At 35.4% G+C, this 27,020-nt stretch overlaps 1 protein-coding gene across 1 annotated transcript; it reads left to right on the plus strand.

Annotated features, from left to right (window-relative positions):
* The first annotated feature begins 57 nt into the window (after positions 1 to 57).
* Positions 58 to 25,875, plus strand: TER94 (Transitional endoplasmic reticulum ATPase TER94). The gene is made up of 16 exons (XM_068379002.1): positions 58 to 215; positions 6,328 to 6,562; positions 6,943 to 7,077; positions 7,366 to 7,545; positions 8,745 to 8,886; positions 14,373 to 14,492; positions 15,178 to 15,284; positions 15,390 to 15,570; positions 15,836 to 16,029; positions 16,211 to 16,360; positions 18,189 to 18,285; positions 18,502 to 18,629; positions 19,946 to 20,059; positions 20,488 to 20,682; positions 20,809 to 20,964; positions 25,082 to 25,875. The coding sequence occupies exons 1-16, from the start codon at positions 205 to 207 to the stop codon at positions 25,322 to 25,324; spliced, it is 2,388 nt and encodes a 795-aa protein (XP_068235103.1). The 5' UTR covers positions 58 to 204; the 3' UTR covers positions 25,325 to 25,875.
* The last annotated feature ends 1,145 nt before the right edge of the window (positions 25,876 to 27,020 follow it).

Below are 27,020 nucleotides of genomic sequence, written 5' to 3' on the forward strand. Positions count from 1 at the left end.
ACAACCGCCACTAAAAAACGAACCAATAAGAATTGTGACAGTGGCCGACTCTCCTGCAGAGAAACGAGTCATTCGTACGGACTCAGTGAACAGTGAAACGGGCAGACTCAGTGAGTGAACCGTAGACAGTGTTTGGAGTGAAGGCTTAAGACGACAATTAATAACCGAGTCTGTTTTTTCTAGTGATTTTTTGAAGACTACACCATGGCCGATCAGTAAGTCAAGAAACAGAGTGTTTTGATTGTAGAATTAACATTTTTAAGGATATTATAGAGCCGAGTAACGTTATAACACCGGTCAGCGTTAAAGGCTAGCTTAGACCGCAGCGCATCGTGTGTCATGTGGGCATTATGTGTAATCCTATGTTTGATCAGTATTTTATTCGCCCTATTTAGCACAGACGTCTAATCGCCATTGAAAATTTGCCTTTTGTAGTTCTGAAAATCGGTGTAAAGAATTACTCCCAAGTTGACTGGTAGCGTCCATCAACCTTCAATTTTGCTCTGTCACTGCAGCGGGTCTGGTCGCGTTGCCAAAAACCATAATATCCGATATTATTTCCTGATATGATCCAAGCTCAAAACTACCACCTTAAGGCAGTTAATAGAGGCTTACAAGCGAATTTGACTAAGTTCATATCTGAGATAGAGGAAAGTGAAATAAGTAATATCGGAATGTTTACACCACAAAGGCAACAAAGAAAACGGAAGTCATCAGCTGATCCTGATAGAAGACAATGCGGTTCATACGGAAATTACAGAGTCGAATTTTTCCTTTATTAAAAAGAAATGGTGTTCATTTTCAATTGATCTTGCTATTGTAGAGGAATTATTAGTTCAAGCGAAATAATATTTATGACGTAACCATTTAAATAGATTCTTCTGTCGGGTATTAAACATGACTTAAAAAGGCTTGTATATACAGATGGGAACCTGCTACATTTTTTCCCCCCATTGGATGGAATTAAAATAGCACTAGTTTTCCGGAAGAGTTATTTAATATCATTGGGAGAGTAAGGCTTCTGTGTGGGTTCTCGTTCAACTTATGGTTGGTTCCCCAAATTATAGTTGCTAAGGGTTGGACTTAGCTACTTTATATTTTTGGTTGTAACCAGTTCAGCATAAATCAATTAATACATCACATACAATTAATGCGGAAATTTCTCTAGGGTCACTTCATCTGTCATTAAAATTGTAATCAAGTACAATAATACCAGTAAATCTTATCAATATTTTACCACTACTGTATAATTGTGTATAATATACCCCCAGAATTCCTCCCTCAAAAAAAAAAAAAAAAGAATAGAGTTCATGTACAACTGATCGGAAAATCACCCCTTGAATTCCAAATTGTTTATTGGTAGGCTACCCTAAGCCTAGGTATGATAGCCAATAATAAAGGCAACCAAACCACATTTACCTTGGATAGGGCTGTGAGATGGGAGGGAAGGGTGGGGTGTGCAAGGTTACCTCCCTCTAGGTCTGTGATCTGGTAACTGCTAGGTTAGGTGGGGTAGGTTTGGTGCCCTTATTAAATGAAATCTGAAATAGGAACCTTTGTATATTGATGGACAGGAACACGTGCATAGAACACCACCTAACCGAACTTACAAGCAGTGTCCCTTACATACTTACCCAATGGGGTGCAATCCCCCCCCACCCAGACGACTGCTGTATTCTTGGCGATAGGGTTGAAATTAGGGGAGTTATGGGGCATGGACATCATCGTACATACACATCCCGAAATTTATATTTATTCCGGAAAAACTACCCTTATGGGAAAATAATTATTTATTATAGGATAAACTTTTTATATTAGAAATGATGAAGGTAAAAGATTTCTGGTTTCAGCTCCAGTTTCTAGAGGTTAGTTGTGCACCAGAACATCAACAGTGGCCTCCCCAGTAAACAGCTTAAACTCACGGTCCCTGGATGGGATCGATTTGCTGCTATGTGAATGCTATACTCAATTGTTTTGTCTTAGCTCGAAAAAGTTTCCTGCTCTCTGATTGGTCAGAATTATCTTGTCCAACCAATCAGCGATCAGGAGACTCTTCCGAGCTAAAAGGGCACCCTTGCGAGTCTGTGGAAATCTGCCTAACTAAAAAGAATTTACTATAGGTGGCCACGTTACCCCTGTACTAGCCATTCTAAACTATAGTTTTATCAAATAGACTGTTTTGAAGAAGAATTCCTTAATAAGATGAACTTATAATCAATGGGAGTCCGGCTGTGAAAATTTAAACATCGTTATGGTTCCCTTCTCAGCTACTTTTATCTTTCTCCAACCTTTCAATAATTTATATGATAGTGTTAATGATGATAGTAATAACATTAGGCATTAGGTTAGAAAAATATTCAACTGACTTACAACTGAGGGTAAGCAAAATATTATGGAAAGGGAATGTAGAATTATCACTTGGAACACTTTAGAATAATCATACGACTGTAAAATTAACGTAAATCCTTATACTGCACTTTGCACTGTCATTAGTTTTAGTTTCTTATTGTTGACTTGATGCAAGTAATGGTTTTCTGTTAGGCGAGGTGTGTAGGAATTTCTAAGGCTAAAGTAAAAGATTTGCAATAACCTCTTAGTATCATTATTTATCACTTGGATATGTAAATGTGTTAGTTTGTTCGTTATCATATGTAATGAAATAAACAAAGCATTGGTTAGGTGTCTTGTTTAGGAAAGGCCAAGACATGAGTTTTTGCTGGCTGGCCATATTGCGACGACTGTCTGGTACCAGTGACAGTGAGGCATTTGTTAACCGAATGCCCCATACAGTATATAGTAGGGAAAGAAATGTGTATCTGTTTGAAGCTCGAGGTGAAGATGGCTGGTTCTTCTTTGCCAAGATTTTGGACATGTGTCCTATCATGCTAGTGGTATTTTTTGCTGTATTTTTTGCTGTTATTTCAGAAGCAAGTCTTCTGAAAGATAGTCAGGCCTCACTCTTCACAATAGTATCCTTCGGTGGTATGCTTGAATAATAATGCATGCTTCTGAAGGTTGCCGACCGGACTACGCAGGGTTGATCAGCTGATTTGAACGTAAACTATGTATAAGATTAAAATGCTCTGTTTTTAATTATAAATGATACTAAAATGTGAATATTACATGCATTATTATTTGAGAGTTAAGTGAAACACCTGGGAGAACAGGGACAGAGAAGGATGAAACAATGCAACAAAGGGAGCGATACATGTAAACACGAGATGGGGAGGCAGTAGCCAATCTGCGGACAATGACGGTTCCATCATCTTGCACAACCCCTCTGCCAAATCTATGCTATTTCAAATAAATTAGCAAAATCAAGGTATTTGGGAAATGCGAGGAATGAAAATAGGAATGGGAATAGGTGGAATAATGGATAAGAAAGGGGTTCAGAATGATTAATAAGATAAAAATGACTGATGAATACTAGAAAATAGATGAATGAAATCGCGGAATATTGAGAGAATCAAGAGTTGGAAAGATACAGTGTAGATGTGTATGTGGGAGAGTAATGTAAATATATGTATGGGGTTAGGTAAGGAATTGGGAAAAGGATTAAGAATATTATAATAATAAGTGACGGATAATAATAATGTGAAACAGCTATCATAGTATTAAGTATGATAGGTTATATCAGTGAGGTGATTCTCTGAAAGTGAATGGTCATATCAGTGGGATATCGGGAAAGTTAATCTAGGTCGACAACGGACTACCTACGCAGGGTTGATCAGCTGATTTGAATGTAAAAAATGCACAAGATTATATTTCATGGTGTGTTTCTAATTATAAATACGATACTAAAATATGAATATTACATTCATTATTATTGGATACAGTTAAGTGAAACACCAGTTTAATCACAATTTGGTTTACTGTATTTCAAATATAGCTATAATTTTTTACCAAAGTTAACTGGGTGTAGAGATGGGTAGTGGCATGCAGCGGCCCATTTGAATTTTATCACAATTTTTATTTAATAGGTATTGCATTGTTCTTGGCCATCCCAATTCCATTGTCAACTATTAGAAATCAAATTCTTGGGTAAACAATGATCTTAAAGAATTTTTTTTTTCTGCCTTGGTCGCAAAAAAAACCGAAACCGTGAAGCTAGAACCCGCAATTAACGAGGTCCGGCTATGCTACTTATTTTCTTCTTAAGAATGTTGGACCAGTTCAAGGTTGACTTTCATGAGCATGTATTTTCTGCCATTGGCCTTCTCTTATTATGTACATGGGCAATTTATTGACTTACTGTGTAATACTGTATTGTATATATTTAAGACTCCTTACGGAAAAATACGCTTTCCATTATATTTTGTCTATCATAGGAATATGGTTTGTTTTGAGGATATTATCTCCCAGTGCATCTGGAGAACATTTTTGGAACTTGATGGCATAGTAGTGCTATAGTTGTTTCCAGTCAGTAACATAGTGGGTACTGAATGCTCTCTTGATATAGGCTTTCACTGTAGTATACACATAACAGCAAACCAGCATTCATTGTCAGACTGAAAGACTGCTGGGTGCTTTTGTTGTAAGTTTATTAACCCTTTTACCCCCAGGCTCTTTGGAAATTTCCAACCCTTAACCCCCAGGGGGTTATTTTTTCCCAGCACATTTTGCAGTGTATTTTTTTTTAAATTGTTCTAACAGCCCTAATTTTTGTCATAGAGAGGTCAAGTTGGTCTCATTCTCTTGGAAAATGCCTGAATATTTTAAAAAATATATAAAAAATATGAAATTTTTATTTTTATAGCATTTCTTTGCAAGGACGTACCGGTACGTCCATGGGGGTAAAGGGATGGGTTTTGTGAAACGTACCAGTACGTCCTTTGGGGGTAAAAGGGTTAATACATTACTAGATTGTAGCAAGTAGATACTATCTAAATTAACCCAGTATAAGAAAATAATTTATCTTACTGTGTATATCCCTAATCCATTAACTTACCTTCACCGTCAAATAAGCCAATCAGCATGCAACATTCTTACCGATCATATTAGAGTTCCTTATAAGTATAGTGTTTATAAACTTCTTGTGGAGCATAGGTATTGTTTTTGTTAGATTCCATCCAATGAGTTGGACGAATGATCTGTATCAGGTCTGCACATGGTTGCATATACGAACAATTACAGATTCTCGCTGGAAAGTCTGTGTTTGGGCAAGGCATTACTGTAATTTGCAAATCACTTTAATCATATAAATTTAAGAGAGTTCAATGGATACAGTATGATAGGCTATAGATAGATTCAGTCTCCATGCATCATGGAATGCTGCAGAAAGGGGAGGGAAGGTTTAATTATTTTAAATGATTTCTCAAAAATTTATATCTTTATGATATATGCTAGATCTTGCTGATTATTATAAACAGACCTCTTCTTTTAATGTGGTGCTAGTTATATCCATGTGTACTAGCTGCACGGGTTTTCTGGTAGTGAATATTTTATATTCAATCCTCCCAAAAATGCCTTCATGAGCTGCAACAAATGATGAATTTGCCCTTTGAGTCCCCCAACAAAGTATTTCCCAAACCTGGAGCGGTGAAACCAATATACAGGATCTCTATCTCATCTCGACATATGAGAGAAGGGCAAGATAAGTTCACTTCTCCAAGATAGCAGCTTGTTGCTTGATCTTTGGAATTTGAAATTAATTTTTTAATTTGCATTAATTTTCTTTTATAGTATTTTATATTCTCTGTTGAACCGTAACTTGATTCTCAAATGATATGGTTTTATACCGAGTGTTCTATTTATGTGAATTTGTCTAGTGTATTCATCTTTGTGGATAATGTATTTGATTGTACAGTATCTTCTTGTAGAAGAAATTTGGGAAATGTAGAATGTTATGTGGATGTCTTAACCCTTTTACCCCCGGGGTATTTGGAAATTTCCAACCCTTAACCCCCAGGGGGTTATTTTTTCCCCAGCACATTTTGTAGTATATTTTTTTTTGAATTGCTCTAACAGCCTTAATTTTTGTCATAGAGAGGTCAGGTTGGTCTCATTCTCTTGGAAAATGTCTGAATTTTCTCAAAGAAATTATGAAAAATATGAAAAAAATAATTTTTATAGCATTTTTTTGCAAGGACGTACCGGTACGTCCATGGGGGTAAAGGGATGGCTTTTGTGAAACGTACCAGTACGTCCTTTGGGGGTAAAAGGGTTAAGAATTACATTATTTGTATAAATTGAACTGAAACTTTCTTCTGGAGAGGTATGTAAATACAGTACTGTTCTGTATTGCAAATAATGTTTTTCCAAATGTAATTCATGTCATTTGAAAGGATGACCAGTTTTCATTTTACTTAAGCCATGTTTTCCTTGCAGGGATGATTTAGCTACTGCTATTTTAAAGGAGAAGAAGAAACCCAACCGCCTTATTGTAGAAGATGCAGTCAATGATGACAATTCTGTTGTTGCTTTGTCACAAGCAAAGATGGATGAACTGCAGTTGTTCAGGGGTGATACAGTCTTATTGAAGGGAAAGAAAAGGAAACAGACTGTGTGTATTGTCCTGTCAGATGAGACTATGGCTGATGATAAAATTCGTATGAATCGCGTTGTAAGTACAAAACTGATCGTGTAGTTCTTCACAAGAATTGTTTTCAAGAAAATCACTAATGATGGTTGTTTGGATATCGGTGCATTTACTAATGTATATAAAAGCTCATATGTATTCATACACTTTTTAATTGGTCAGGTTACTGTTCATTCTTAGCAAGGTTAACTTCTGTAATAGCCAAAATGATTGCTAGTTTTCTTTATAAATACTTAGGAGTTTGGAATACTTGACTGTATATATTTTTATTATTCAGAAGACTCTTTTTGTAAAATAATGAAAAGTGTTACATTCTTTGAGATGGTAAAAACTATGAAAACTATTCAAAGTACCCAATTTATAAAAACTATGAAAACTATTCAAAGTACCCAATTTACTTCCAGGTCAGAAATAATCTTCGTATTAGGCTGGGAGATATTGTTGCTATTCAACAGTGTCCAGATGTCAAGTATGGCAAACGCATTCATGTATTACCAGTCGATGATACAGTCGAGGGTCTAACAGGCAACATATTTGAAGTAAGTAAATTTTTCGGCATTTTAATAATGCAGTAGTTTACATGTATTATCAGGCTTATTTTTACTGTAATATTATTTTAATTTTCTTTCCTTTTAGTTCTAAAATTTTCCAATTTAGAAGGGCTTTCATTAAATATTTGCCCAGGAAAGTATAAGGGAATTGTAGGTGCTTCCCTTTCACTTCTTACCTGATTACAGTTTTTCATGATTTTCAGATAGTTTCAAAAAATATTAAAGAATGGAAGCTCTTTATTATGGGATAAAATTAATTTATTTGATCTATTTCAGGTTTTCCTGAAACCGTACTTCCTAGAAGCTTATCGTCCCATTCACAAGGGCGATTTGTTTTTGGTGCGTGGTGGTATGAGAGCAGTTGAATTTAAGGTTGTAGAAACAGACCCTGCTCCTTACTGTATTGTATCTCAGGACACCGTTATCTATTGTGAAGGCGAACCTGTGAAACGAGAGGTAACTTTATTTTTGTTTTACTGATTTAATGGTTTTTCTATTCTGAAATGAATAATATCTTTAGGTTAGTGGTTGTAGGTCTATTCCTAAATGTATATGGACAAGATTTCAATAAAAATTTACATTGCTAATGATACGCTATTGAAATAATTGTTGAATGGCAATAATTGTGGCATTTATATTTATTATTTATTTGGAAGGTACAATAGGTACAGTACAGTAACTTATTAAGAATTATTAGTAAGTGGAGTGTTGAAGTGTTACTGATGTACAGTTACTGCTTCAAGTCATAATAATTCAAGATCATTGATATTTGCAAATATGTGGAAAGTTCAAGAATAAAACCTAGCAGGAATTTTACATTTATTTTTCAAAGCTGTTGCATGTATGCGGGAAATCGAGGATAGCTTTAAAGATTTTGCTCTTTAATAAATGCAACTTTTTAAATTCTTTAAAGTATTCCTTCTGTGTGTGGTGCACTTGAAATGATACTAAAGGTCCTTTCCAATACTACATTATTTTCTGCCTTTTACTTCTAAGTTTTTTTCCTGTATGTGCATATCACACAGCCCACTGTAGCCATTACTTAGTGCCTTCTCAGTGATCTTTTGGCCCTCAACCTCACCTGCTTTTTTATCTTCTAATCTACCATTGCTCCTGCTTCCTTTCTTCCATCCTACAACCTAATCACTGGAATTTTACCTCCTGGTGAAATTTCCAGTCTACTGTAAGAATTACTAAAGTGTCTGCACCATCTCTTTGGTCTCCAGCTCAATTCACTTTGTATGTATTTACTTTGAGCCCAGTTCTCTTCTGTCTTCATCAAACTTCTTAACTTTTGCTTCATAGTAAAAGGCAAGGTATTCATCCAGATGCACATTGGTGCTAGTGGTCTCGATGCATGCAACTGTGGCATTTTCTCTTATTTTTAGCTTTAAATGGCACCTCTACCAGCAGGGCCTAAATTCATAAATCTAATCTAATCTACCTCACCACTGTTGTACTCTCTTAACTTTCCATTTATTCAATTTTCACTTAAGCAGAATCCCTCCGTTGAGGACTTTTAAGAGGCCAAATAAAGATGACTCACAGTTCTTAAATTATTTTCATTTTCATAATGACCTTTCCATGATCAGATATTTATTTTAAAAAGCTCAAATTGTAAACTGTTCCCTGAAATTGTTCTTATTTCATTTCAGGAAGAGGAGGAACAGCTAAATGAGGTTGGTTATGATGATATTGGAGGTTGCAGAAAGCAGTTAGCACAAATCAAAGAAATGGTCGAGCTTCCACTCCGTCATCCATCATTATTCAAAGCAATTGGTGTCAAGCCACCCAGAGGTAAATGTCATATAGCTCTTAATTTTATATTTGTGAAGGTAAAACCTTGTTGCACATATAGTACCTCATTTTTATTATGGGTAAATCTGTTATTACAGATTCCTAAGTTCCTTAACCCTGGATAGGTACGGTCCTCGGACACCCCTTTAAGGGTATACTCGGACGCGAACGACCCCGACGCCAAAAAAAATTCTTGAAAAATCAGTTTTTGCAGTAATCTCCTTTTTTCTTTTGCCAAAAAAAACTTCAATGAATGCTTAAAACAACTGTAAAGATAAATACTACTCATCTGCAGAAAAACTATTTATTATAAATATTTTAAAAAATTAAGTAGAAAAAAAAAAAGACCTGACATAAAAATTCATAAAAAAAAGTTTATACATATACAGTGATACCTCGGTACTCGACCATAATCCGTTCGAGATCCGTGTTCGACCTCCGATTTGTTCGAGTACCGAATTTTTTTTCCCCATAAGAAATAATGGTATATATTCTATTCCGTTCCCAAGCACTCGAACAGGCCCAAAATATTAATAAAACGTGTACCTAAACAACAATAATTATCTAAATGTGTATGAAATTGGTCAGAAAATCCTATAAAACAATTTTAAACCATTTACTGTACTAAAATAAAACCATTTTAAACCATTTTCTGTACTGTAGTGAACATACCTTTGAGCAGCGGTTCGATGGCATACAGGGATGGATGTGGAGAGGATGGAAGGGGGAGGTTACTGCTTGGAAGGAGAGTCCCCTTCCATGATGTGGCGGGGTAGTTCTCCTTCAGGAGTTGTTTCTCTCTCCAATGAAAGGGTGGGCAGATCTATTTCAGGGGTTTCTTCTCTTCTTTGTCTCTTCTTTGGAGGAGAAACAGGCTTTGATGTAGCAGCTTTCTTTTCTTTTGTGAAAAACTGGTCTATTGTTAATTGTTTCTTCCTCCTCTGCAGTATTCTTCGAAAATGATACATGACACTATCATTAAACATATGCACTGCCCGGTTTGCTACTGCAATTTCTGGGTGGTATTTTTCAGCAAAAGCCTGCACATCTGCCCACTTGGAACAAATTTCATTGATGAGAGAACTTGGAACATCCTCCCTTACCTCATCCTCTTCTGAAGATTCCTGCTCCACAATCAGATCCTGCTGCTGTTGTTGTTGCAGGTGCAACAATTCCTCCACAGTCAACTCGGTAGAATGGCTTTCTACAAGCTCATCAATATCATCCTTGTCGACCTCAAGCCCCAAACTCCTGCCCATGACAACAATTTCCTCAACGACATCAGTGTCATCAGAAATTACAGGGGTAGCAGTGCTTGGACCCGCCTCTGGTTGGAAACCTTCAAACTCCCTCTCTGTGACACATGATGGCCACAGCTTACGCCAGGCAGAGTTCAATGTCCTATAGGTCACACCTCGCCAAGCTTGGTCAATCATGTTAACAGAGTTGAGGATGCTGAAGTGTTCCTTCCAGAATTCCTTTAGGGTCAACTTCGTGTCACTGGTCACTTCAAAACACTTTCTGAAAAGGGCCTTGGTATAGAGTTTTTTGAAGTTTGAAATGACCTGTTGGTCCATGGGCTGGAGTATGGGAGTAGTATTGGGGGGCAAGAATTTGATTTTGATAAAGCTGTATTCTTCTTTCAAGTCATCCTCGAGACCTGGAGGATGTGCAGGAGCATTGTCCATAACCAGAAGACATTTCATTGGCAAGCTCTTTTCAATGAGGTAAGCCTTAACCTGGGGGGCAAACACTTCGTTTATCCACTCAGTAAAGAATTGTCTTGTGACCCAAGATTTAGTGTTCGAGCGCCACATAACTGGTAGTGCACTTTTACAAATATTATTTCGTTTGAACACCCGGGGGTTGTCCGAGTGGTACACTAACAAGGGTTTGATCTTGCAATCGCCACTTGCATTTGCACACAGCAACAATGTTAGCCTATCTTTCATTGGCTTGTGACCTGGCATCTTCGTCTCGTCCTTGGTAATGTACGTATTGGCTGGCATTTTCTTCCAAAATAACCCAGTCTCATCACAATTAAAGACTTGTTGTGCGATCAAATTTTGTTCATTTATGTACCGATCGAATTCCCCCACGTATTTATCGGCTGCAATTTGATCCGAACTAGCTGCCTCCCCATGCCTAGTAACACGATGAATACCTGTTCTATTACGAAACTTTTCAAACCAACCCCTGCTCGCTTTAAATGTAAATGAATCACTTTCACTGGTACTCGGACTTTTCTTCACTAATTCTTCATAGATATGCAACGCTTTTTCACAAATGAACGCTTCACTAACACTTTCCCCGGCCAACTGTTTTTCTTTAATAAATATTAAAAGCAACTTTTCCATCTCCTCAATCACTTGTGGCCTTTGCTTAGTTACCGCCGTAACTCCCGTTGCAACATTCGCCTTCTTAATCATTTCTTTATGCTTTAAAAACGTAGAAATGGTCGACTTCGCCATTCCGTATTCTACCGCTAAATCGGACACTCGTACACCATTCTCATATTTCGCTATAATTTCCTTCTTCAACTCGATCGTTGTTCGCACTGTTTTCCTCTTCTCCTTCCCCTTAACACTCATTACTTTCTTGGGACTCATTATGAAAGCTAAAAAAGCAATTAAAAGCACTGAAAATCACTAAATCACAACGAATGCTGATCGCGCGTTGTCTGAGTGACGCTCTCGAGAGAACTGATGCTTCCCGAACAAGCGAGAGTGGCCGAGATGGCGCGATCATCACAAAGCCCATGCGGTCGTCACGTGTTCGGCTGGTCGAGTACCGAATTTTTGGTCGAGCACCGCAGCAAAAATTTCTCGAAAATTTTGGTCGAACTCCGAATTGTTCGAGTATAGAGTCGTTCGACTACCGAGGTATCACTGTATACACAAATCCTTTTAGGAATTGATTCTTGAATATTTAGGACACATCTTGATGTATTTTGGATGAAGTCAGACCCATGGAGGTGAAGATCTGAAATGAGAAAAAAAGGGTAACTTTTTTTGGCCAAAAAAAATTTTCCAAATTTCATGAATTTTTTGGGGTACCCAAATGAAATAGGAAGTGGCTAATTTTTTTAGGGAATAAACATATGTTATCCTAAAATAGAAATATGAAAAAAAATCTTCATTATTTTGTAAATTACATTTATATCAGGGGCCATATCTAAAGGTAATTTTTTGAGTACTTGGAAATTTCGTAAAAAAATACATATATTTAATATATAATATGATATTTATGCAGGTAAAAATATACCAAAATATCACAAATTCTATAGGGAACAAGAATATATATAGATAGGGCAGCTTACGCTTCGGATATGTCCACAAAATGGCCGCCAACCACACTGACTCAGACTCCCTAATCTGCCACTTGAAATGTAGGAAGGGTATGTCAATTTCAAGGTGTTATTTACTAATCTAATTATTATTGGATATGCATAAAAATTGTATGGTGGGTTGCTGGATAATTGTCGATTATTTTACGACTATAAAATTAAAATTCTGACCCAAAAATTTTTTTTTGAAGGGAAATAAAATCGAAAAAAAAAATGTAAAACAATATTTTAGCTAAAAAAATTTGATGATATTCAATCAAAAAAAAAGTAAACAAAATTTTCCGACAAATAAACATCTAGAGGAATCATTACTCTGTGATAGTTCCTTAGTACGTAGTAATTTTGAAAGAATTGGGAAAAAACGAAAAAATGGCAATCACCGGAAAATCGAACACATACCTATATATACGCCATATCTGGCTAAAAAAAAAGATAGGCATGGGTAGCCAGATCATCTAGAAACACTTTCCAACACTATAAAAATATAAGTTTTGCGACACTACTTGCCAATTCCTTACGGTAACATGACTAAGCAAAAAAATGCAAAACAAATAAAAAGGGGGACTCGTGGAAAAATGGCCATTCTAATATACGGCATTTCAGAAGAAAAAAAATTTCAGCCACGTGCTAGGCAAACCATCAAGGCATATTTTCCGACAAATAAACATATAAATGAAATATTACTCTGTGATAGTTCCTTAGTACGTAGTAATTTTGAAAGAAATGGGAAAAAACGAAAAAATGGCAATCACAGGAAAATCGAACACATACTTATATATACGCCATATCTGGCTAAAAAAAAAATAGGCATGGGTAGCCAGATCATCTAGAAACACTTTCCAACACTATAAAAATATAAGTTTTGCGACACTACTTGCCAATTCCTTACGGTAACATGACTAAGCAAAAAAATGCAAAACAAATTAAAAGGGGCACTCGCGGAAAAATGCCCAACATTCTAATATACGGCATCTCAGATAAAAAAAAAGACATGCACGTGTTAGCCCAACCATCAAGGCACACTTTCTAACACATAAACATGAAAAAAAAATCAATAATATACGGCAATTCCTTACTACGTAGTAAATTTTTACAAATATTGAAAAAAAAACAGAAATTGGCAACCGCAGTTAAATACCCAATATACCAATAACTACGTCGTATCTGACAAAAACAAAATCACGCATGGGTAGCCAGATCATCTAGACACACTTTCCAACATTAAAAAAGCAAAAGTTTTACGACACTATTTCGCAATATCTTACGGAAAAATGACTTGGCAAAAAAATGAAAAAAAATGAAAAAGGGACACTCGCGGTAAAATGCCCGACATTCTAATATACGACATCTCAGATAAAAAAAAAGACATGCACGTGTTAGCCCAACCATCAAGGCACACTTTCTAACACATAAACATGAAAAAAAAATGAATAATATACGGCAATTCCTTACTACGTAGTAATTTTTACAAATATTGAAAAAAAAACAGAAATTGGTAACCGCAGTTAAATACCCAATATACCAATAACTACGTCGTATCTGACAAAAACAAAGTCATGCATGGGTAGCCAGATCATCTAGACACACTTTCCAACACTAAACAAGCAAAAGTTTTACGACACTATTTGGCAATATCTTACGGAAAAATGACTTGGCAAAAAAATGAAAAAAAATGAAAAAGTGGCACTCGCGGTAAAATGGTCCTCGTGGTGATGAACGACATTTTAACTAAAAAAAAAAAACATGCACATGGTAGCCAAACAATCCACCAAGACTTTCCACAACTGATAACCTATACAAGTTGCACCATTCTACGACAATTTCATAATACGTAATAACTTTGATAATTATGCAAACTACCTCAGAAGGGTAAACTCGGACGCGAACGACCCCGACGCGTCTCAGAAATCGGGGAAGGAGTACAGCTACAGCAATGCACATCTGGACACTACTAGAGCGTGTAGGGGAGACACCTCCTGCAGGTCGATCACCCACAAATTCAGTCACGGGTGAGTCACGTGAGAAAAACCTGTTTTTTTTTGACGCTCGGGGTCGCAAACGACCCACCGTACCTATCCAGGGTTAAATATATTCTTGTCTTCATTATTACAAGGCCACTAAATGCCATTTTTGTTTGCAGGTATTCTTTTGTATGGACCTCCAGGTACAGGAAAAACACTAATTGCAAGAGCTGTTGCTAATGAAACTGGAGCATTCTTCTTCCTTATAAATGGACCAGAAATTATGTCCAAATTAGCAGGTTAGTAAGAAGTGGTTATTTTTGTATGGAAAATACAATTCTAAGTCCTGGTATAAAAGATATCTGGGGACAAGTTAGAATGGTGTTTATGTTTAATCATTAACAAAACTTGTGTAAAGCCCACCTGTTTAATGGAGCCAAGCCACTTCTATCTGGTTACATAGCAAATAAATTGTAGATATTGCCCTTCAATAGGAAGAATACAATAACAGTATAATTTGACGCACTTGAGTTATATAATTTAGAGTGTGCTGTTTAGGAAAGAGCATACAAACTAATATCACTAACTTTGTGGTTAAATTGCCTAAGAATACATTTATTGATTTAATTTTAATAATCAAACTAGATCCATCTGATAAAAATTTGAATTTAAATGTTGTACTGGGAAGGATTGGAAATCTATTGTGTGCGCTTGCTTGCGTTCATGTGGTCATTCTTAAACCTTGTTCTCATATGGTTGTAATATTGTCAACTTTTTCTCTATTTTTATTTTCAAAAATTTATTTCACTATATTTCTATCATCTGCTTAGCTAATCTATTATTCCAATAAATTGTTTTATAGTTATTCTTTTTTTTTTCTACATTTTGTAAAATAGAAATGCATGGAGTGTTTTGTTGTTCGTTAACGGTAAAGATTGTATTAACTTTGAAGTTCTTATGATTGAAAATGTTTAATTTCCTTAGGTGAATCTGAGAGCAACCTTCGAAAGGCTTTTGAAGAAGCTGAGAAGAATTCCCCTGCCATTATATTTATTGATGAATTGGATGCAATCGCTCCAAAGAGAGAGAAGGTAATGAAGAATTATATTTAATTTTATATTGTTCTATAGTGAATGAATGAAGGAATTGTTAGTTTTTACATTGTTATTGATATTTATTATTTACTTGAATTACAGACTCATGGTGAGGTGGAGAGACGTATCGTGTCACAGTTGTTGACTCTCATGGATGGTTTGAAACAGCGAGCCCATGTCATTGTAATAGCCGCTACCAACAGACCTAATTCTATTGACCCTGCCCTCAGGCGTTTTGGTCGGTTTGACAGAGAAGTTGATATTGGCATTCCTGATACTACAGGTATTTTACTCAACCAATATTCTTTTTTTTTTTTTTTTTTTTTACATATTTCTAAAGTATTAGTAAATTTTTAACAATTGAAAACATAAAAATATATGATTACTGAAAGTACTTTGGATAGTTCTCTCTACTCAAGAGTATTTTGGATTTTTTTATGTATTTCTACTAAATTAATAAATTTTTGATAATCAAGTGTAAAAATATTAGTATCATTAAGGAAAGTACTTTGGATAGCTCACTAGAAAACCATATTTTTCCTTTCTAGGCCGCCTTGAAGTTTTGCGAATCCACACTAAAAATATGAAGTTGTCTGATGATGTAGATTTGGAGCAAATTGCAGCGGAAACTCATGGTCATGTTGGTGCTGATTTAGCTGCCTTGTGCTCGGAAGCTGCACTCCAACAAATTCGTGAGAAAATGGATCTCATTGATCTTGATGACGACCAGATTGATGCAGAGGTGAAAAAATTAATGTGTATTTTATTTTGAAATGTTCCGTGATTGGTAATTTTTATAGAATTCTTGCATTTTTATATAACATGAAATTCCAATAATTAATATTATTGAATGTTCATTGCGTGTTGTTCTCAAGTAAATGAGTGAATCATGATATAAAAAATTTACAACTTTATATTTCCAGGTCCTGAATTCTTTAGCAGTTACCATGGAGAACTTTAGATTTGCCATGGGCAAGAGCTCACCGTCAGCCTTGCGTGAAACTGTGGTTGAGGTTCCCAACGTTACCTGGGACGATATTGGTGGTTTGGAAAATGTCAAGAGAGAATTACAGGTATGGGAAGTTATAAATATTTATTGCTATGAATGCAGTTTGAAAGTGTCTTTGGAGGTGATTGAGAAATCAATGTTCTCAAACACAAATTTTATTTTGAATATCACAAATGCATTTATACCCTTCTACTTAATCACTTTCCAATTTGTTTCACAAAAGTAAATTTGTAATAAAGTATCACACCTAAAATTTTAAATGTGTATAGTTGAAGAATCATAAGCAATGCAAAGATCTGGATGGTCAAGATCCATAGTCCTCAACCTACTTTTCAATCATATTTTGAGTCTTGATGGGGTTCAACTTCATGTCCCATAATTTGCATCATGCACTAATTTTAGCTAGATCTCTATTAAGGAATTCAGCAACCCCAGATCTATGTTTGAGATGATGATGATGCAGAGAGAGTAGCATCATTTGCATAGATAGGCTGCTCCGCATGCTGTCAGGTCTGGCTATGTTGTCGACCTCATGTTTGAGCCAAGTTGCTTTCTCTTGGAACACTATGTCCTATTAAAGAGTTGCAGTTAATCTAATCCCTTACAGGCCTCCAAAATACAGTAGGACCTAGTTAAATCAGATTAAGGGTCTGCTGTCCAATCTACCTTTATTACACACTAGACATTTCTTATAAAATAAAATGTGTTTTTGGTTTCAGTAATACCATGACCTTTCTCATTTTTCTGCCCATGATTTGTTACTGTATATAAAAGGTCGGTAGTGAATGAAAAGATAAGATTTAAAAATAAATTTACTGTAATAGAAGATTATTTACTTGTCAGATTAATGCAGACTTGGGGAGGCTTTCAACTTTTGACTAAGTTAAATTTTACTAAAATGATATTCTGTAATGTTTTTTTATTAAGCATTTTTAAGGTATTACACATTATTAAACACATTTCCTCTTAATCACATAATTACTGAGAAAGTTTATCAATTTCAAGTATTTTAGATATCAAGCACTCAACTATACTAATAGCTCTTAAAATGACTAGAAGTGTAGATGGTTGTAGTTTAAGGAGTACAGCATTTACAAGATTTTCCCTAGTATTCTGGAATTCTACATACCTACACAAAAAGCTATTGCTCATATATACCTCTGAACATTTGTGCATATTACAGTATTTGGCCTTTTGATCCACTATCCTTTTGGATATGGTGTAGATGTTGCATCTCCAGTGACACTAAAAATAATTTTTATATCCAGTGGCCTAATATGAAATTTATTTGAGAAGTTCTTGAATACCTTTTGAATAAATACAGTTGCTGCTGCTGGTCAGTACAGTAGTATGTTCATAATTCGGAATATACAGTTCTTCACACTGAATATGGCACACCAGTTATTGTGCCAAAATAATTAATGTAAATTAATCATAAGTGATCTATTCAAAATTATTGCAATTTTTTTTTCTTTGTCAGAAATATTGTCATTTTTTTTGACAATTTTCTTGTTTAATGCTTAACCTTTTTACCCCCAAGCTATTTGGAACTTTCCAACCCTTAACCCCCAGGCGTTTTTTTTTTTTTTTTTCAAGCACAATTGCATTTTTTTTTTTTTTAAAAAGCGCTAACAGCCTTAATTTTCGTCATAGAGAGGTCAGGTTGGTCTCATTATTTTGGAAAATGCCTGAAGTTTCTCATCAAGTTATCAAAAATATGCAAAAAAAAGGTAAATAACAATTTTTTGGAAGGACGTACCGGTACGTACATGGGGGTTAAGGGATGAGTTTTGTGAAACGTACCAGTATGTCCATTGGGGGTAAAAGGGTTAATAAAAATACTTGATGTAGGTAAATGTTTTAATTGTGTTCTTCATTGTTTTCTAATACAGGAATTGGTGCAATACCCTGTGGAGCATCCAGAAAAGTTCTTGAAGTTTGGTATGACTCCCAGCAAAGGCGTACTGTTCTATGGTCCCCCTGGATGTGGTAAGTGTGGTTTTGAAAATATTTGAATGACTTATTGTAAATGTGAATCTTGTTTGGATTTGGCAGTTATGTTGGCCCTTTTGATGGGAGATTAGCAAATACATTTTTAATGCTTTACAAGTGTTTTTTTGGTGTAATTCAAGATACAAATTCCTTTTAGAATCAGATTAATTTATGCAACCAAAATTTATTGAAAACTTTTAATATTGTTCACAGGTAAAACACTGTTAGCCAAGGCTATTGCAAATGAATGTCAAGCCAATTTCATTTCCATCAAGGGCCCTGAACTTTTGACTATGTGGTTTGGTGAGTCAGAAGCCAATGTAAGAGATGTATTCGATAAGGTAAGTTGCATCGTTATTTTCACCTCTAGTCATTTAGGTTATTTAATTGAATTTTTCAGATTGGCAACAGTTTTGAAAATTATATCTAATTTTAAGCATACATATTGCACATATTTTACATCTTATTTCCATACCTTGAATCCGACACATATTTTTATTTAACATTTCTGGAGTCTTCGTTAATTATTTTTAAATTGCTCTTTTAATTGGTGCTATTAAGCTGATTTTGTTTGTTAGAAATTCATTGCATAAATTTAGTGTTACTTACAGAAATCTTTATTTTGTAATTATTTGATTCTGGCGTATAATAATGTAAAAACTCTCCTTAAGACATCATTTGAATGCTGTACTTCATACTTAGGGTCTTGTATTTGAGGCCACTAAAGTGTCCTTTCCATTAGCCCTTGAAATTTTGAAGACCATTACAAAGACCCTTAGATTTAAGTGGTCTTGCATTTAGGAAAGCTTTATTTGACCTTCCACGAATGCGTGGAACCCGTATTTCTAGCCTTTCGAAAGTAGTTATTGATGATTCTCTAGTACAGAGGGCATGTGCTATTCAAACCATATGAAGAATTATTAAAAATTCCTTTGGTATACTAGGTATTATACGTCTTGTATGACTGTCAAACCGGCGTGTAAAACCACTCTGGTTTGTTGGTTGTGTTTACTGGTACAAACTTAGGTAAAGTACATCTGATGACTATAATCTGAAACTTTAAGGTCATTAGTAAACACTTGATGAATTTTATCCAAGTAAAGTTCTTCAATACTACCTTGGTAGTTTGATTTCCACTGTATGTAAAGCTAGGGAATCTTAATTCGCAGTGATTTTATTTTACTATTGATGCTAGTTTATTAAAACCACCATAAAATATTTACTTGATTTTGACTTACAACATTGAGCTTGCTTGGCTGAACAGAGCCCATTAGGAATGGACTCCTATTTTTTATTTACTCAAATGTCATTTATTGACGTGGCAACAGAGATATGCAACCTTAAGGCAAACAGATGGGATGTAATTTTTGTGTGAAAGTGATGTTAAATAACCTTTTTTGTACTGTTAAAGGATTGAAGGTGGCTAATTGAGAAAAACTGCAAGTAAATGAAAAAATGTTGGTTACTACATTTTGATTCCTTCTCATGTCCTATTGTAGTAGTTTTGCATATTAAGTGAACCAGCAGCATAATTAACCTGCTTCACATTCCAGGTTGATTGTACCAAAATGTAGTATCCAGTTAGCTGTACTTCAGTGTATTGTTTTTCTTGCACGTGTACTGTACAATTTTTTTTTTTTTTTCTTCCACTCTCCAGGCAAGAGCAGCTGCCCCATGTGTTTTGTTCTTTGATGAATTGGACAGTATTGCAAAGGCTCGAGGAGGATCACTTGGCGATGCAGGTGGTGCTGCTGATCGTGTCATCAATCAGGTATGTTTCTCTTAAGTACTGTGCCAAGCTCATGTCGCAGTTTGACTAATAGACTTTTTCCAGTGTTCCTGAATGCATAAGTTCCATGTAATCTTATGTTAAATCTGTATTATTTGAGCAGGATTTTCTTTTAATTGAAGAAATGCCACACAAATTAGAAAGAATTTGTAGTTGTTTATATTAAGTGAGCTTTTGGAATTAAAGTTTTTTTTAATTGAAGAAGTCACAACAATAGAATGGTTATGGTTTTTTGTTCACAGGAACAGTTATTGGGGTTTGCTTTTATAGTTATATCCATACAGTTTTTTGTTCGCATTCAATGAATCATGCTAATTTTCCCTTCTTACGTAACTTTGTTTCAACTGTAGTTATATTCATTTCTAAAAACTATCATGTCATATATTTTTTTTTTATTTCTTGATCATCAGGTTCTAACTGAAATGGATGGTATGGGAGCAAAGAAAAATGTGTTTATCATTGGTGCCACAAATAGACCAGACATCATTGACCCTGCAATTTTGCGACCTGGTCGTCTTGATCAGTTGATATACATCCCCCTACCTGATGAAAAGTCTAGGGTACAGATTTTGAAGGCTTGTGTAAGAAAGTCTCCAGTTTCTAAGGTATGACATCTGGGTTGAAGTTTCCAGTTTTTGTGAAATAACTATATAAATGAAATTAGTATATACCATATTTTGAGTACCTGTAGCTGTCATTGTCCTTTTTAAATTTTTATTTTAACTTTTCAGCGTGTCGATTTGAACTACCTTGCCAAGGTTTCTCATGGATTTTCGGGCGCTGATTTAACTGAAATTTGTCAAAGAGCATGCAAATTAGCAATTCGTCAAGCTATTGAGGCGGACATAAATCGGGAGAAAGAGAGAGAATCCGGTGATAATATGGATGTAAGTAAAACAAAAACCAGCTTTTTGTTGTATATTTATTTAATCATTTCAATTCTTTTTAGAACTTTCTCCTCACAATTTGAATCTTGAGGGTTGGGAGAGACATACACACACATTTACTTTTATTACCTCTGCCAACGAAGTTTGAAGGAGGTTATGTATTTATCGTTCTTGTTTGTGTGTGTTTGTAAACAGATTCCTGGCCATAATTGTAGAATAATGAAACTCGCAGGGGTTGGCTTTTATGTAAAAAGCTGAAAATGATTGAATTTTGGAAGGTCAAGGTCATGGTCAAGCAGAATTTTCAATTCTCCTAATCAGCCATAAGTTTGGACAGAATTGTCACAGCGACTTTAAACTTGGTTCTTATTGGAGTATATGAAAATCCATGCCAATGCGGAGGTCTGCGCTGTACTGAGTGCTCCTCTAGTTTATATATTTGTGTATGTAAGTATGCCACAGAATCCAGATACAACTCTTCCTATTACTGGGAATTGCATTTTATTTTTTTTTTTTTTTTTTTTTTTTTTTCACATTAAATATCCGATACCTTTTCTGCTGTTCTGGTAATTTCCAAAGATTAAAGAAATTTTGTAGGAATATTAGAAAATGTCATGTGTTGTCCAGCTGATAAAAGATTTCACCAGTTTAAAAGTCAGTAATATGGCATCTTCAGTTATGTGAACTTTCAAGTTAATTAAATTATAGCTCAAGAAGTCAAACTTAACTGTGATTACGGATATATAAAAGTATAGAAAACTAAGAATATGTTGTCATTAGTGTAATGACATAATTAATATTCCGCCTACAAACAGTTACACCTGTTACTTTTATACCACAATACTTTGCATATTTAACTTGATATGTGGAAGTGCACTCATTTCAGTTATCAAAGAGTAAATAAGTTTCCAACAGGATTCCATGAAATTTCTTAAATCATAAAACATTTCCAAAATTATCAATTATCATTGTTAGGAGTCATTATTATCTCTCTTCTAAACCTTACATTTTATACCATAAAACTTTTTCTGCCCTAGTCCGTCAATTATATTGACCTCAAATCTATATTTGATGTTATTTTTCCTACACAGTATTTAAATTGTGTTTTGATTTAAGATGATAAGAAGAGAGGAGCTACATTTGAACAAGCTCCAGGTTCCTTTGGCTGATCATTTATTGGTAGCTAGCTATTGAGCTAGCGGTAGACAATAGATTTGATGTGAATTAGCAGAAATGATCTATTTAATTACCATTCAACATCCAAAAAACAGAGGGTAAAACCCATCATTTCACTATGAAGCAAAAGTTAGATAGAACTGCAGGAATATGGCAGTGGACTGCATGAGGTGCCCGGACAGTACTAGCTTTCTGTATCTGCTTCTGCTGAAAGCTGCGTATGATAAAATTTGTTAAGAGGATTGATGGCTTTCCATTACCAAGATTGGGCTAATCATTACCTAATATAGTGTGATTCTTAGGCTTACCCTAAGGTGCAAATTGTAACGGGATCAACCCTTGGAAATCTTTCCTTTTGAATCCAGACCCTATAACCTCCAGACATAAAGGCTTAGTGCCTTTGGGCCTGCTTGAAACCTAAGAAAATGTAGCTGGTTTATGTTTTTGTAAATGCCACTCCTCCATACGGGTCTAGTGAAAGTCATCCATGCATGACTGGAGGATATGAGGCTGATCCAGCTAATGAGCATCATATCAAAATACCAGTTCTTTGGATTTAGTTGACACAACCAATCCACATGCAGTCTCGGTTTGTGTGTTTGTCCGCTAAGCACATTTTGTATTGCCTGACATCCAGAGATCTTCCCAGTGCCTGAAACAAATACACATGAGATTTCTCATTAATTGTCTTTGCCAAAACAGAAGATTTTGCGAAGGATACGTAATCACCCGTGTGTGTGTATGTTGGTTCGTTTATTTGTTTGTGTGAGGAACTTTATTCAAAAGCTACAGTACCGATTATTAAAAAACTACCGATTTGACCAAACTTAGTAGTCATGTTTAGTATGACCCAAGGACGAATGTGTAAAATTTTGGATCAAGTACATCAATGTAGTGTACAAGTATGTTGCAGTAATGATTGCAATGTTAAATTTTTCTTGTGAACGCTACTACAGTATAGGCTAAAACTACGGAACCAATCTCAACGAAAGTAAGTGGACATGGGTTATGACTCGAACACAAATCCATTAGATCTTCAAGAAAATACATAAAAGTACATTTACAGAGTGTAAATAAGAGCAAAATAAGACTACTTGGCTTGGAAAAGGCATGGTCTCTACTGAGTGCCCTTCTTGTTTCAGAAGTATAGTAAGGGCTTCTCCCACTACTGATAAGAGTGCTTGGCATCTAGTTACCATCCAATGAACTAATACCAATACAGATGCAGTTTCAAGGTAAATGTGTCCAGTAAGGTCATATCCCACTACTGATAAAAAGTTCCTTGCATCCAGTGATCATTCCAGGAACTGAAACCAAAACACGTGGTTTCTGATTCATTGTAAATGTGTTCCACTACTGATTTAGTGCCTGGCATACCACTTGATGCAGTGACCATCCCAGGGCCTGAAAACAGATTAACTGTAAAAAGAAAATGACTAAAAAAGCAATTCTTTTCATTAGATTTTCCTTCAAAAAAAAAAAAAAAAAAAAAAAAGCAGCAGCAGCTTGCAAAGGACTAGCAACCACTCCTGATGAAGATAAATGGGGTTTTAAACTACTGACATCCGAGGAATTTAAAAATTTGAGGGATTTTTTTTCGTATTGGTGAGTGGAGACTTGGAGTTGTTGTGTAGGGGCAACGTTAGCATGGGACTTGGTGATGTAGTGTCTCTTTGTAACTTTGTCCCTCTTGATAAGGAATCTGGAGAAATTAGGTAAATCCGCCATAAATTGTTTAAAGTTTTCGAAGCTTACGGTTCAGCAGATTGCAGGTCGTCGCTCTTCGTAACCTTGTCCTTTTTTATAAGGAATCTGGATAAATTAGGCAAAGCCACCATAAATTGTGTAAAGTTTTCGAAACTTGTGGTTTAGCAGATTGCAAGTTGGCTCTCTTTGTAACTTTGTCCCTTTTGATAAGTAATCTGGATAAATTAGGTAAAGCTACCATAAATAGTGTAAAGTTTTCGAAGCTTATGGGTTCAGCTGATTGGAGGTGTTGGTAATAGCCATTGGGTGGTAACAAATCATTATTAACATTTGTAGATGATATCTTCCTAAGAATTTTACCCAGGCATTATACATCCTTGAGTTTTGAATTGATATGTCTTAAGAGATGAGATCCACAGTGGAGGAGTCCTATTCACTTTTTTTTTTTTTTTTTTTTTTCTTTTCTGCATTCTTGTACAATAACCTCAAAATGCAAAGTGATGTTCCTGCATTATCTTTTCTCCCTCTTTGTGGAGAACTAACTCCACAGGGTGAACCAAAACTGTGATGTGTGTTAAAACCAGCTGTTAATACTTTTCTCTGTTGTACATCTGTTTGTGCAACCTAATATTGTGATCCTCTACACCAGAATCTAGTCACCTAAGTGGGCATTTTCAAAATTAATATTTTAATTTTAAAAGGATTAATGTTAAAAATGTAAACATTTAATGGGCCAATTACATTATCTGTTGAGATGTAAATATCTAAAACAATACTACTTGCAAAAAACAACTTGGGGAATTTTACATCTTAAATATTCTTCTTCCATTGCTCTTCTACTTAATCTCTGATCCTGCTTACTTTTTCTCATCATGTAACCTACAGGGCTTTCCCTCCCACATGCACTTGGGTGCTGACTGTTTAACTGAATACTTTTAATCTAATCCAATCAATATGATATTGGTTGTATAATGAAATGAAAAAATATTTTTAACAGATATAAATGGATTAAAATCTGTTAATTTGAAACTGAAGTTTGTGTCAAGAAATTACATGATAAATTAGAAATGTTAAATAATTCTTTAGATGTCACACTGCATTTATATAATATATATCTACATTTAACGAAGAATATCTATGGCATTATTTAAAATCTAAGATAATGTACTGTAATAAGAATAGTTGTAAAGTTTAACATCAAATAGCTTTAATACACATGTAAACCTTTTTGTAGATGGAAGAGGAGGATCCAGTTCCAGAGATTACTAGAGACCACTTTGAAGAGGCCATGAAATTTGCCAGGCGTTCAGTATCCGACAATGACATTCGCAAGTATGAGATGTTCTCGCAGACACTTCAGCAGAGCAGAGGCTTTGGCTCAAACTTCAGATTCCCTGATCAGCAAGGCAGAGGAGGAGGAACTGGGGAAGGTGGCAACTTTGGAGCTGATGGTGATGATGATGACCTTTATTCTTAGGCATTATTGGGTTTTGGGAAAAGAAAACAGATATATATATATGTATATTTAATTTTGAAAGTGATGTCGAATAGGGCATTTGGCTCTTAAAAGGGGCTTGCCTTTTTCATGTTCTTTTCAGTAGGGCGTTTCCCTCTCAAAAAGCGGCATGCATTGTTTTTCTTTATTTTCATGCACTTATTTACAGTGTTAATCATAAGAGCACATTTTGGACAGGCACTGTGATCGGAGTGAGATTGAAAGTTGATTTTCACACCATTTTAAATTTTAATACCGTAGAGTTATTTGTGGGAGGGACATTCGAGTAGGGAGGGCTTTATTTTGTAAGGTTATTATACCTAATCTTAGTTTTTTATATGTTAGTTTCTAATGAAAAATTTTGTTAATTTATTACAAAATTTTTTTTTGATAGAGGATAAAAATGAATTATGTTAATGCTTACTTGTGTTAAGAAAATGAGTGCAGAAGTACATTTGGTGTGTATATTCTATCCCCATGTGTAAATGTTAAAAAAATGTAACTTTTCTTACACAATAAATAAATTGCTCTGTCTTTGTCATTATTGACATAATTCATCCTTTGAGGTTCAAGGTGATATATTACATTTATAAATTAGTTAACTCTAACTGCCCATGAAGGTACAAGCTTAAGATGGGTTCTACTGTAGCATGGAACCATTCAGTGTACAAGCATTATGATAATTGTTGTTTTCAAAAATGAAGATAAAAATAAGTATACATGGGTAAGAGTGGCAAATGGAAGAGTAGTAGAAAGGGCATTAATGGATTGTGTGTTGATAACTAAAAGAATGTTTGGAAGATTGAAAGACTTGCACGTTTTTGGGGGTATGGCTAACGGTATGTCTGATCATTTTTGGTGGAAGGAAAATTAGTTGTAGCAAAAGAGTGGAGGAATAGAGTAGGTGGATGTAAAAGGGAGCTAGAGAGGGTTGAAGAGTTAATAAAACTGGGGGTAAAAAGTAAATATCAGGAAAGGTTGAAAATGACTTATGACGAAGTGAAAGTAAGAGAAACTGGCAATCAAGTGATGTGTGTAGCAAGAAGGTTGTTGGAGGCAGCATGAGGAAGGGCAGTGAATGGTGGAATGAATGAGTGAAGGTAAAAAAAGTGGAAGAGAAAAAGAGGGCTTTTGTAGAATGGCTGCAGAGTAATAGTATAGAGAAGTATGAAAAATATAAAGAGAAAAATTAGAAGTAAAGCGCAAGGTACGTGAAGCAAAGAGGGCAGCTGACCTGAGGTGGGGTCAGGGATTGGGTCATTCATATTTAGAGAATAAGTAGTAGTTTTGGAAAGAAGTGAAGAGAGTAAGGAAGGCTGGAGGCTGGCTCAAGAATTGAAGAGAGATGGAAATGGAGGGTTGTTAAAAGGAGAGGAGGCAAGGAAAAGATGGGCGGAATATTTTGAAAGTTTACTAAATGTTGAGGATAATAGGGAGGCAGATATAATTGCTGTTGCAGGTTTTGAGATGCCAGTGATGGGAGATGAGAATGACAGAGATTACAATAGATGAAACGAGAGTAGGAAAAGCATCTGGTATGGATGGTGTAAGAGCTGAGATGTTGGAGGAACGGGGTGTGAGAGCTGAGATGTTGAAGGAAGGGGGTGTGACTGTACTTGAATGGTTGGTGAGATTGTTTAATATGTGTTTGTTAACACACAGACTTACCACGAAACAC

The sequence above is a fragment of the Palaemon carinicauda genome, chromosome 8 (assembly GCF_036898095.1).
Source record: "Palaemon carinicauda isolate YSFRI2023 chromosome 8, ASM3689809v2, whole genome shotgun sequence".
In the NCBI taxonomy this organism is placed as follows: Eukaryota; Metazoa; Arthropoda; class Malacostraca; order Decapoda; family Palaemonidae; genus Palaemon; species Palaemon carinicauda.